At 41.8% G+C, this 12,981-nt stretch overlaps 1 protein-coding gene across 1 annotated transcript in view; it reads left to right on the top strand.

Annotated features, from left to right (window-relative positions):
* The window catches only part of SLC39A9 (solute carrier family 39 member 9), a 57,085-nt gene extending 44,104 nt beyond the window's left edge, over window positions 1–12,981 (top strand). The window contains exons 4-7 of the mRNA XM_047795608.1: window positions 5,423–5,491; window positions 6,569–6,654; window positions 7,170–7,304; window positions 10,319–12,981. Of these exons, the coding sequence (XP_047651564.1) occupies window positions 5,423–5,491; window positions 6,569–6,654; window positions 7,170–7,304; window positions 10,319–10,549 (521 nt within the window). The 3' untranslated portion in view covers window positions 10,550–12,981. The remainder of the gene's footprint in view (window positions 1–5,422; window positions 5,492–6,568; window positions 6,655–7,169; window positions 7,305–10,318) is intronic.

Genomic DNA, 12,981 nt, shown 5'->3' on the forward strand with positions numbered 1-12,981 from the left:
TAGTAACCATGAGGATGTGGGTTTGATCCCTGGCCTTGCTCAGTGAGTTAAGGACCCTGAGTTGCTGTGAGCTGTGGTGTAGGTCACAGACACAGCTTGGATCCCGAGTTGCTGTGGCTGTGGTGTAGGCTGGCAGCTGCAGCTCCTCTTCGACCCCTGACCTGGAAACTTCCATATGCCAAATGCATGGCCCTAAAAAGCAAAAAAACAAAATGAAATCTGTAAGGATGGGGGCACTAACTGAAACAAATGAGCTGTATTTCAAATGAATAACACAATCACACTGAAGGGAATCTTTAAAAAAACCAATTCGGGTAACTTATAAATGTAGTATTTGGCTGTATACCTTCATTCGGGGAAGAAGCATACACATTACTGAACTCCTTTTAGCAGGCTTTGCTTTTTGTAATGGTATGGGCAAAACAGTACTGAAACTATTTTAGATGTGTTACAAGATTAAGCCAATGAGTAAATATGTTGCTGTTGGTGGAACCAGAGTCCTCACTGAATAAGAAAGGACTTACAAATAGAGGGAAAGCAAGAAAGAACCCCTGCAGGGATGGGTTGGAATTGGATATACTAGAATCATGATTTCTGAAAACGGTTTTTGTATGTATGTGGGTAACATAAATGCATGTGTGTTTATGTATACATGTATGTATGTCTTGACTCTGTCTGCAGAGAAGGCGTAGAATTAAAGTCACCCCACTAGCAATGAGCATACCAGGGCTCTTCAGAGAAATGATTGATTCCAGGACAGGGGCAGGATAAGTATAAAATGAGCTTGGAGCATCTTGTGCTCAAAAATACGTATGTATATGAAGGAAGAAAGAAGATGGAGGACTTCCCGTTGTGGCTCAGTGGTTAACGGATCTGACTAGGAACCATGAGGTTGCGGGTTCCATCCCTGGCCTTGCTTCAGTGGGTTAAGGATCCGGCTTTGCCATGAGCTGTGGTGTAGGTTGCAGATGTGGCTTGGAGCCCGAGTTGCTGTGGCTCTGGTGTAGGCTGGTGGCTACAGCTCCGATTCGACCCCTAGCCTGGGAACCTCCACCATATGCCACAGGAGCAGCCCTAGAAATGGCAAAAGACAAAAAAAAAAAAGAAGAAGAAGAAGAAAAAGAAGATGGAAACCTCACAGGATAGAGGAGCCAACTCGAAGGGGCTTCCCCTGGCCAGGTCTGGGACAATTTGAGCACCATGATAATTAAGAATAGTAGTAAAATGTAAATCATTGAAAAAATGGGAATCAGTGGCCCATCCACATGAGAGAAAGAGAGAGAAAGATTAAAAAAAAGAGAAGGGAGGGCATTTTCTTACAGTTGTGCCAAATGCCAACTGGTCAATGTGGAGACAGTTGCTGTTGGAAAATCATTTTTGCAACTTTTAGAGTAAAAATCAACTCAGGCCAGAATCATCAATGAACATTAAATCTAAGGGATATACTTCAATTTGCTTATTAATTGCAAAGGAAAAAGAAGTAATTAAATGAAGAAATCAGATAATACCTTGACCCGATGATGAAAATTAATGTCACTGGCGTTCTCTCGGTATGGGCGAGTAAGTTACTATCAGATCAGTCTCCTTACAGATAACTATAAACTTTGAACAAAATTTTAAAAGCCCCTATCTGAAGACACTGGAGAGTGACCTGAAGGAAGCAAATTCTGGAAGGGAGTCAACACTTGGAACCTCTCTTTACTGCCTTTTTGTGGGGTAGCTCGCTGATAAAAGACTCAGTTTTTCTGGCCTAAGGAACTGGAAGACAGAGTTCAGGGTAACTCCAGCCACTGGAAAGACAGGGGAAGATCTTAAAAAGGAGAGAGGCAGAGAAACTCAGCTCCAACTCTTTGTCTAAAACTGTGCAGGTCTCTGGCTAAGCCCTGAACCATGCTTTCGTCGGCAGCCCCCAGGTGGCTCAGTTAAAAGTAAAAGAACTAAAATGAGATTTAGGCAGCTGCCCCAAAGGCGGAGTTTACAGTTTGAGCTGAACCAAGTTACTTAAAGCAAAACAAAAAATCAGCAGTCATTGGAGGAATATAGAATCCATAGTATCCACAAGATGATACTTACTGTGTCCAAGGTACAGTCGAAAATTCACACCAACAGTGACCAGGAGATGTACATCCTGTGCCTCAATATGTGATATCCTGAGCCACATCCCCTCTGGAGTACTCCATGCAAGAATGCCTTGTCTCAGGACACATCAGGCAAATCCAAGTGGAAGGGCCATTCTGTTAGAACACAGGAAAGGTGCAGGGAGGGGAATATATGCTCCAGAGATATCAGTGTCACAGTAGTCAGTGACAGAGAAAATATTTCAGATTAAAGGAGACTAAAGAGATGCAACTAAGTGCAATGTATGATCCTAGACTGGATCCTTCCTGGAAAAGGAAAAATACTCTGAGAGACATTCCTGGGCATTAGAAAATGCAAGAGCGATTAGGAAAAAAAAAAAAAATCAATGTTGAATTTACTGAATAACTGCACTGTGATTATGTAAGTAAATTTCCTTTCTCTTAGGAAATGTACACTGAAGTCTCTAGGGGTAATGATATGTACCTTATTCAAATGGAGCAGAAGAAAAAAAGTATGTGTTTGTGTCGTGTGGATGGAGAACTAAGAGGGCATAAGCCCTAAATGATAAAGCAAATGAGGCAAAATGTTAGACAGTCATTCTGAAAAAAGGATAGGCGACAATGGTTTTTAAATTATTCTTCCAATTCTCCTGAACATTGAAAATGATTTCCAAATAAAAGATTTTTTTTCTAATGGATTAAACTTAAAAATACCCTTGGTCTAGAAAGGATTTAAATCTCTTTGTTTCCTATCTCTTTTCTTTTTTCTTATTTTTTTGTTCTTCTTTCTTTCTCTCTCTCTCTCTCTTTTTTTTTTTCCTAACCAAGTCTTATTTTAGAAAGTTGATTCAGGAATAAAAGGTTTTATTCATGTGCTTTATTCCAAATAGCAATCGAGAAACAGCCCCTGTTGGGTGGAATCTGACTCCAGCTGCATCACATCGTTGTCTACAATGGCCCTTAGGACATCTTTCTTGCAATTCTTATTAGTTTCAACTTAAAATGCATTCGTAGGCCCACTAATGTGCTGTAACCCCATACAAATAATTAAATGTAGCATGTGTTCCTTTATTCTTCCTCCTGTTTCTCTCAGAGGTCCCTGTTTTTGCTGGCTTTCGTGTATCTGATGATCTCGCTTTACCTATTACCTACAAGGTTTTGTTTATTATTAACAGTGCAAGTTAATTCATTTACTAAATTTATTCTGAAGCAGAGTCTTCCTATAGATTTGTAAAAATCATATTTTAATTGTAAGGCCTCTGATTTTCACTTAAGATGCTGCTTATAACTAGACCACAAGACTGGATAAAGAAAAGCCAAAAAACAAGCTTATTGCGTAGTGTATATGATTGTTCGTCCCAATTGGGGGCGACATTGAAATATTTGTTGTCTCAGTTTTGAGGGGCTCAGCTACCCTTCTTGCAGTGTTTTAATTAGAAGATAAATTTTATTAGTAAAGATAACACATTACTTGTACATGCTTGTTTGATTGTAAACTCTTCTTCCTGTGTGCTGAGCCCCTCAAAATTTTAAACTTCTTGCTATTTACTTGACAAATGTCCATCTGTCACTTCACCTGGCATTTTGATGTCCACATCTTGGAACTTTACATTGTTTGGACATTATTTACTTGTTTGTATATTCCCTGTTATACCTGTACTGCAGACAAATACTAACTTTTTTTAAAAAAACTCTCCAAAGATTTGTTAAGCAACTGTTGGGTGGCCAGGACTGTGCTACCCTCTATAAAAGATATAAAATATAAAAAAGAAATGGAAAAAAGTACAAAATTTAATTCTAAATAATTCACAGTCAGTCTAGGGATATAAGGCATATTTAAACAAAAAAAATATATATATATAGTTTCGTATCTCTAAGGTGGAGTATAGCACCTTGAACTAACATGTAGAGAGTGTGCATAAAGATGCATGTTTCTGGGCAAGGGGAGAGTTGTTTTGAGCTGGAATTAATCTTTGATTCTTTCTCAAGATAAATGGTCCTAGAATTAAACCTTGAACGCTGTCTCAGTTGGATTGACAGGTTAAGTAGTTTAGTACATGTCAAGAATTAGGGGCGAGGAGATGTGGTAAAAGGAGGATGAGAAGATTTTCTCAGAGGGTGTTCAAGAAACTTGTTTAACTGGACTAGATAGTGAAAAATAAGATGATCCTTGTGAATAAAGGGCTCAAGAACCTACTAAAAGAGGAGTTTGGACTGAATTTGAAAAGCAGCAGATTCTTAACTGATTATCTAACCCATCAGAAGGGTGGTGATTCAGGAGTTCCCATCGTGGCTCAGCAGTTAATGAGTCTGATTAGCATCCATGAGGACACAGGTTCAATCCCTGGCCTTGCTCAGTGAGTTAAGGATCTGGCATTGCCATGAGCTATGGTGTGGGTCACAGACATGGCTCCGATGCCACGTTGCTGTGACTGTGATGTAGGCCAGCAGTTACAGCTCTCATTCGACCCCTAGACTGGGAATCTCCATATGCTGAGGGTAGGGCCCTAAAAAAAAAAAAAGCCAAAAAAAAAAAAAGAAGGGGTGGTGATTCAGAAAGATGAATCTGACAAGTATGTATAAAGTGGGTTAGGTTAGAGAGAAGTGAGAGTAAGGGGAGACAACCAGTTGGGAGCCTACTGCTAATTCAGGTTTGAATGGATGAAAGTTCAGGTTAGGATGGTGGCAATAAAATGGAGAAAGGCGAATGTGACAGGCAATTTGATGTTAGAATAAAGTTTACAGGAGGCTGAGGAATAGACGAGGGCAGACAGAAGTTCCTGTTGTGGCTCAGCAGAAACGAACCTGACTAGTATCTATGCAGATTTGGATTTGATCCCTGACCTCGCTCAGTGGGTGAAGGATCCGACATTGCTGTGAGCTGTGGTATAGGTCGCAGACATGGCTTGGATCTGGCTTTGCTGTGGCTGTGGTGTAGGGCAGCAGCTACAGCTCCAATTCAGCCCCTAGCCTGGAAACTTCCATATGCTGAGAGTGCAGCCCTTTAAAAAAAAAAAAAAAAAAAAAAAGGGAGGGCAGACAGTGACAATGAGATTGGTCTGGAGAGAAATGATCAGAGGCCACAGAGCCCTTTCCTTGGAAAGTGTTAAGGGTGTGAGGCGGTTATCGGTCCTGGGTCAAACGAAGAGTTCCCTTCAGCCCACCTCTTCAGGACAGGGGAAACTTCTAAGTGTCTGAAGCAGCAGAAAAAAGGCAGTAATGAAGAAAATGATAATCTTCTATTTTAAGAGCTTTCAAAGAATTCTTTGGAACACCTCCAAGTGACTGTTCTAACAGTTTCCTTTTCACATTGCTTAATGGCTGATTTGCTTATTTTTATTCAGATCCAGAAACAACAAGGCCTAGCAATTCCAAAATCACCACCACGCTGGGTCTGGTCGTCCATGCTGCAGGTAGGGTCAGATTGCTGTAGAGCCCCTTTCTTTTCTGTGACACAGGCGCCATCCACATCAGACACTCTTGAGCCAGCCTTTTGGGGAAAGGGTTGTTGAATGAAGTCCTCCAGCACGAGCAGGAGCCCTGGTGCCCTCAGTGTCAGGGTTGCAAGCTAAGAATGTTTTTTATATCTCTTAATGGATGAAAAAATAAAGAATAATTTGTGGCACAGGAAAATTATGTGAAATTCAAATTTCAGTGTCCATAGGGAGCGTTTCATTGGCACAGAGCCATGGCCACCTGTTTAGGTATTATCTCTGGGAGCTTTCGCATAGTAATGGTAGAGTTGAGTAGTTGTAAGAAACCAAATGGTCCACAAAGGCTAAAATATTTCTTATCTGGCCCTTTAAGAAAAAGCTTGCTGACCTCTATCTTAGGGTTTCATCTGCAGATCTTGGGCACTTTTGTCCTGAGTAGCCCTGTTGCCCAGTGTCTACCCAAAGTGCCAGCTGAGGCAGAGGTAGGCTGTGGTGTCAAAGTCTCAGGATTGCTGCCTGGGCATGCCTTAGAATCATAACCCAAAACTTGTCCTAGTAGTAGGGGTCCGTCAGTGACAAACAGAAGCATGTGAAAAGTGACACACTGTGTTATCTTAACTTTCTAGTAAAATATGATTTTCTAACAAAAAATTCATCCATTCAGCCAATATTTTACTCATTATGTGTAAGTCATCTATGCTGAGTCCTGGTTTCTTTGTTTTTTCATCTGCAGGATGCAGAGATGCTTCCTTTGAAATTCTTTGATATTTCCATTATTACATGTTGATTTATCTGTAGATTTTTGAGCCTCATACTTTTTCAACAACAATAGCTGACATATTGAATAGCACCTGTGCCAAGCTCTTCACATAGGTTATCTCATTTACCTCTCATGAAAACCCTCAGAATAGATACTTTATTGAACCCGTTTTAGAAGTGAGAAGGCTAAGATGCAGGCAGAGTTCAGTCTAGCTCTGACTCTAAAGCCCACATATGCAGCCACTGCATTGTTATAGTTATTTACAGTATTTTATGTTTCACTTTTTCCCATTTTAGCTGATGGTGTTGCTTTGGGAGCAGCAGCTTCTACTTCACAAACCAGTGTCCAGTTAATTGTGTTTGTGGCAATAATGCTACATAAGGTAAGCAAAATTTTGGTGTAAGATTTGGTATTGACTGCATTCATAATTAAAACTGCTCTTTGGCCATATGTTTTCTGAAATGGGAAAGTTGGTTTCAGTGATTTTCATAATTGCTCTTCATTTTAGAGAATTGAATAAATCTGTTCTTAGTTGGGTCTTTTGCTACTGTTTTCTTAAATTTATATTAGAAGTGTTGTTTGTTTTTTATGGTCATGTACACAGACTGTTAAATCCTCTACAGATTTCTGTTTCATCATAATTTTTGTTCATACATATTTTTCCTGTCTTATACTCTTTTCTTGACTATTTCACACACACACACACACACACACACACACACACACAATATTTTCTCACTGAGGACATTAATTCCTAAAACAAAAAGCTCAGACTTGGTATTATACCTAGTTTTCTTGCATTTTTTTGTATAGAGAATTCAGTCAAACGACACATACTTTGTAATGTAGCAGCCATCTGAACTTTTAGAGTAATGCAGGATAGTTTTTCTTTTCCAGGCACCAGCTGCCTTTGGGCTGGTTTCCTTCTTAATGCACGCAGGCCTTGAGCGGAATCGAATCAGAAAGCACTTACTGGTCTTTGCACTGGCAGCACCAGTTATGTCCATGGTGACATACTTAGGACTAAGTAAGGTAAGTCACTCTCATTCCTAGCTTATTTAGACAAGTATCTAATTCTTTGTGAGCTACTAGAACTTATGGCCTCTCTCATGTTGAATTTTTCAATTAAAAGATGAAATTCTAGGAGTTCCCATCGTGGCTCAGGGGTTAACAAATCCAACTAGGAACCATGAAGTTGCGGGTTCGATCCCTGGCCTTGCTCAGTGGGTTAAGGATCTGGCGATGCCGTGAGCTATGGTGTAGGTCGCAGACGCGGCTTGGATCCCACTGTGGTGTAGGCCAGTGGCTATAGCTCTGATTAGACCCCTAGCCTGGGAACCTCCATATGCCACAGGAGTGGCCCTAGAAAAGGCAAAAAGACAAAAAAAAATTAATAAGTAAAAGATGAAATTCTAGTTAAAAACCTGTACAAGGAGTTTCCTGGTGGCACAGTGGGTTAAGGATCTATCATTGCCACTGCAGTGGCTTAGGTTGCTGCTGTAGCACAGGTTCTATCCCTGGCCTTGGAACTTCTGTATGTTTCGGGTGCAGCCCAACAAAAAAAAAAAACAAAAAAAACTAGCACAAAGTAAACGTCTTAATTCCAAGTCAATCCTCTTCATAAATTTAGAACTTTTTCTCCTTCATTTAATTCGAAAACTTCTTCCCCATCAGTTCCCAAAATACTTGCACAGATATATGACCTTTAAAATAATACCACTTAGGAGTTCCCGTCGTGGCGCAGTGGTTAACGAACCCGACTAGGAACCATGAGGTTGCGGGTTCGGTCCCTGCCCTTGCTCAGTGGGTTAACGATCCGGCGTTGCCGTGAGCTGTGGTGTAGGTTGCAGACGCGGCTCGGATCCTGCGTTGCTGTGGCTCTGGTGTAGGCCGGTGGCTACAGCTCCGATTCAACCCCTAGCCTGGGAACCTCCATATGCCGAGGGAGCGGCCCAAGAAATAACAACAACAACAACAAAAATAAAATAAAATAAAATAAAATAATACCACTTAAACCTAATCACACATGCTAATTTTATTTGACAATTACATAGTAAATTACAACATATGTCTCTTTTTTTTTTGGCCATACTTGTGACACATGGAGTGAGTGCACATTAACCCACTGCACCACAGCAGAAACTCCACAACATACATCTTTAATTTTTAAGTAGGAACAGGAAGTGTGAGTGACAAGCATGCAGCAGCTTCGAGAGCAGTGGGGCTGAGCAGGAATATCCATATTCAGCCAAAGACTCAATTCTGCTATTCCTGCCTCTCATATCACTGCCTATTAAGTACGCAGTTCGCAGTTCTTCGTCATTGTGCTGAACATAGCTTCAGACCCGAAGTGGCATGTTACGTTTGTCAGCTCAGAGCCTGGGCACCCTGCTCTGTTGCTCACATTGGACCTTTCCATGCCTTATAGTTCTGTCCACCGAGGCTACAGTTCTTAGCAGCAGCAGCCCTCCCCATTTTACTTAAAAGTCAGCTGGCAGGCAGGCAGCAGGAGGAAAATCTTAGAACCAGACCGACTCAGGCGTAATTCCTGGAAACCACTTTTTCCCACATTTTCTCTGAAGGTCACTGATTCTTCTGAGTGTCATTTGATTCATATTTGATATAGTAAACTTGTATTGAAAGGAACATATAAAAAATAAGATGGTTAAGGAATGGTCCGTTCCTGGAGTTCCCGTCGTGGCTCAGTGGTTAACGAATCCAACTAGGAACCATGAGGTTGCGGGTTCGATCCCTGGCTTTGCTCAGTGGGTTAAGGCTCCAGCGTTGCCGTGAGCTGTGGTGTAGGTCGCAGACGCGGCTCAGATCTGGTGTTGCTGTGGCTCTGGCGCAGGCCGGTGGCTATAGCTCCGATTCAACCCCTAGCCTGGGAACCTCCATATGCAGCCGCAAGCAGCCCTAGAAAAGGCAAAAAGACAAAAAAAAGGTCTGTTCCTGTTAATCAAGGGTTGGTTGAATCTGGATTGCTAACACCTGATCGTTGATCTGAGGCACCTTGTCTCCTTTGAATCAATGAGCGATACAGAGTTGCCTTCTAAATATTACCCTGTCTGTCACCTCATTGATTAATATAAATTGTTAGAACTTTTGACAGGAAAGTCTGATAATTCTGGAGGCATGGAGTTACCTGTTACATTTATGGCATATGCGTTTCTTAAATTTTTAATTACTTGTCTTAGTCAATAGGTCCACTTTTTAATTAGAAATTAATTGTGTAAAGATTAGCTTTGAGGTATTTCTAGTCTCTGTGAGGGCAGATACTGCATCTCCGTTATCACTGTGTCTCAGGCACTAGCCTAGAGCCTGGTGCATATGGGGTGTTTGTTAATATTAATGGAATAAATGAATGACTGTGTGAAGTTTGCTACCTGCAGTAATAATTCTGTTGACTCCATCTTAAGAATAATACAGGCTAAACCTCTTCGACCAGACTTGAAGTTTGTTTGAAAAAGTAACTGTGTATACCACCAATAGTCTTAAACCCTTATTTGTAAGCTTCCCATAAATAGCAGAATTGTTCTGGAGTTCTTTTGTGGCACAAGAGATCTGGCATTAAGGATCCGGCATTAAAGATCTGGTGTTGTCACTGCAGCAGCTTGGGTGACTGCTGTGGTGCGGGTTTGATCCCTGGTCCAGGAACTTCCTCTATGCTACATGCAGCCAAAAAAAAAAAAAAAATACAGCAGAATAGCAAAATTGCTGTGATCTCAGCATGTCCCCAGTGTCCTAGAGAGCACCAGTTATGGAATATTGTGTTTTTAGAAGTGGGTGTGGGAGAGTAGTGTTTTTTTTTCTTTTCTTTTCTTTTCGTTTAAGTTTTACTGAAGTATGGTTGATTGACAATGTTGTGATCATTTCTGCTGTACAACAACGTGATTTGGTTACACGTGCACACACCTCCATTCTCTTTCAGATTCCTTTCCCACATAGATGATCACAGACTTGGGTGAGGGTGTTAACTGAGACGTCTTCTTGAGTGTGCATTTTACTTGACTTCATTTTCCTTCTCTCTCTCTCTTGCTTCACAGAGCAGTAAAGAAGCCCTTTCAGAAGTCAATGCCACTGGAGTGGCCATGCTTTTCTCCGCGGGGACATTTCTTTATGTTGCCACCGTACATGTCCTCCCCGAGGTGGGCGGAATGGGGCACAGCCACAAACCCGAGCCCACTGGAGGACGAGGGCTCAGCCGCCTGGAGGTGGCAGCTCTGATCCTGGGTTGCCTCATCCCGCTCATCCTGTCAGTAGGACACCAGCATTGACTGCGGAGGGTCCAGCGTCAGCCCATGGCCGTTGCCATCCAGCGAGAACAGCCAGCACCTGACAGCCGCTCACTTCCTCAGTCTCTCGTCTCACCTTGCCCATCCCCACCTGTATCCTAAAGAGTCCACAGGGAGGTGAGATGAAAACCCAGAGTAACGGAAAGCTTTTCAAGTAGAAACAACACACCGCAGTTGGATACAGACATCCCGTTGTGTTGTCTTTTCAAGGGCCCTTGGCATTTTGAGTTTTGATGTTTCTCTTAACCCTATTCTCAGGGAAGATGGAATTTAGTTGTAAGGAAAAGTGGAGACCTTCATACTCATAATGAATTAATTACGAAAGTACAGTATTGTGTAATTAAGCTACATCTCTTCGTTTGTGGAGGCGCTGCCATTTTACCCATTGAATTTGAACATGGTTTGCACCGCGTGAGACTGGTGCTCTAGCATCTATGCCACATGCCTTGATAGAAGGTCCTAACGCCCACTGTCTTAGATGCTAAAGATGAATGTAGTTCATCTGGGGCTAGAGTGAGGAAAATGATGGCAAGACACATTGAAAGCTAACTTTATACTTGAGAGAGAGCCGTTGAAGAGGGAATGTCTGGAGAGACTTAAACACCGCCTTCGCCACGGGCCTCTTAAAGAGAGCCTGCCGCTCCATCAAATGGAGCAACAGAGGTGGACGGACTAGCTTTTAAAGGGGTGACTGGTGTTTTATAGCATTTCTTTTCACGTTCTCCTTTGTTGAGAGTACCTGCCTCCAAGACATTCTTCATAGAGAGAAGCCAAGTTCTAGTAGGCTCAGGCCTAGGCTTTCCTTCAAGTTGGATTACCAAAACCTATGTTGTCCCTTTTTTTTTTTTTTTAAGTATTTATCTTAGCAGACCAGCAGTCTCTCTGGCAAAATACTTTTGGTGCCCCTTGGAAACTGTTAGGTCAGCATCCCAGAAGCACCTGTAGTAGTGAAGAACAGCCAAGGGGAAGTGTTTGCCTGTTGATTTAAAGCTTATTAAAATCATGTCTCTTGTTTCTTCATCTTTTCCATGCTTTTCTCCTAACTCTCCCTCCAGTCCTTCCTCCCCACAGTTTGCTGCTTACTGCTGGTGGCGATGTTAATATTTGTGTGAGTTGAGTTCTCCTCAGGACAACCACTTCTGGAACCGTGATGATGAAGATAATACTGTCTCTGTTCTTTAGTCCCATCAGTGAAGTTACCTGTGTGTCAAATGCAGCTTTGTTAAGCCCTTTAAAATATCACTTCATCATATGAGATGACACAATCACTAATATTCTGGTAATTTAAACCATTGAGGTAGTAAAAGTGTTACACAAACTAGGATAATTTTTCCACCTTTGCCAAAATCCCTGTAAACCTTGTGTTATCAAATAAGTGTATAATATTGTATTATTAATTTATTTTGATTTTGTGTACCATTTTGAAACACATTACATAAAGAGGGAACCAAGACGGTTTTCTTCAGGGCATCCGATCTAGGAGTTCATAAAACATTTGATATGACACATAAGCCAGCATGCCTAGAATTTCTTTATTTCCTTCCTGGATTTGTCACTGGGTCAGCAGCTATGGAAAGAGAACTTGCGAGCCCTCTGCTGGCTGTAGACCAAAGTAGCAGAAGCTAGATCTGGTTTGGGATAGTGGCTGGCAACCACTGCGTACATTAAAACCAACAGAAAGAACAGTATGAAAGTCCTAGTGACTTTGCTGGTATCAGCTCTGATTTAGGAGAGTCACAAGGTTTCATCTGGTCCTTCAAACTGACATGGTTGCCTTGATTCTCCCTAGAAATTTACTTTGTTTAAAAAAAAAAAAAAAACAACATTAGCTCATTTTCATGTCTGGTTGAGTTTGGATAGTGGCACTTTGTATCATATTGTCGTGTGCAATGATCAGAAATTTGTTCTGTGGCCAAAGCCTCCTTCAGCAGTGCCTTGCCATCACACTTCAAAGTCTGGCTGGAATATCTTGCTGGGTAGGGCCTTGAACTCTGGCAAGGATTGAACCATCTAACTTCCCAACTTGCCTTCCCCTCTGGACCTCACATTAACAAGCAAACTTTTTGAGGCCCATCAGCTCTCAGAAGCTGTGGGCTGTCCCAGATTTTAAAGCTGCCATCTCAGGAACTACTCATTTCCCTCCTGGTCAGCAGGCAGCAATAGCCATACTAATCTTACAGGGCTCACATGCATCTTCAGGCAGCAGGGACCTGAGCAGCATGCAGAGGCCTTCCCACGAGGAAGAACTCACTCACGGCGTCCCAGGAGAGGCCACGTGGATGGTCCATTTCAGTTCCGTTTTCCTCTTGTTTAAAACTGCCTCCTCAGATGTGGATGCCTTAATGTTCTCACGCATTTGAAAACATTGGCAATACTTAAGATGCTGCCGTGATTACAGGTGGACTTATTGGCTA

This window comes from Phacochoerus africanus, chromosome 9 (genome assembly GCF_016906955.1).
Source record: "Phacochoerus africanus isolate WHEZ1 chromosome 9, ROS_Pafr_v1, whole genome shotgun sequence".
NCBI lineage: Eukaryota > Metazoa > Chordata > Mammalia > Artiodactyla > Suidae > Phacochoerus > Phacochoerus africanus.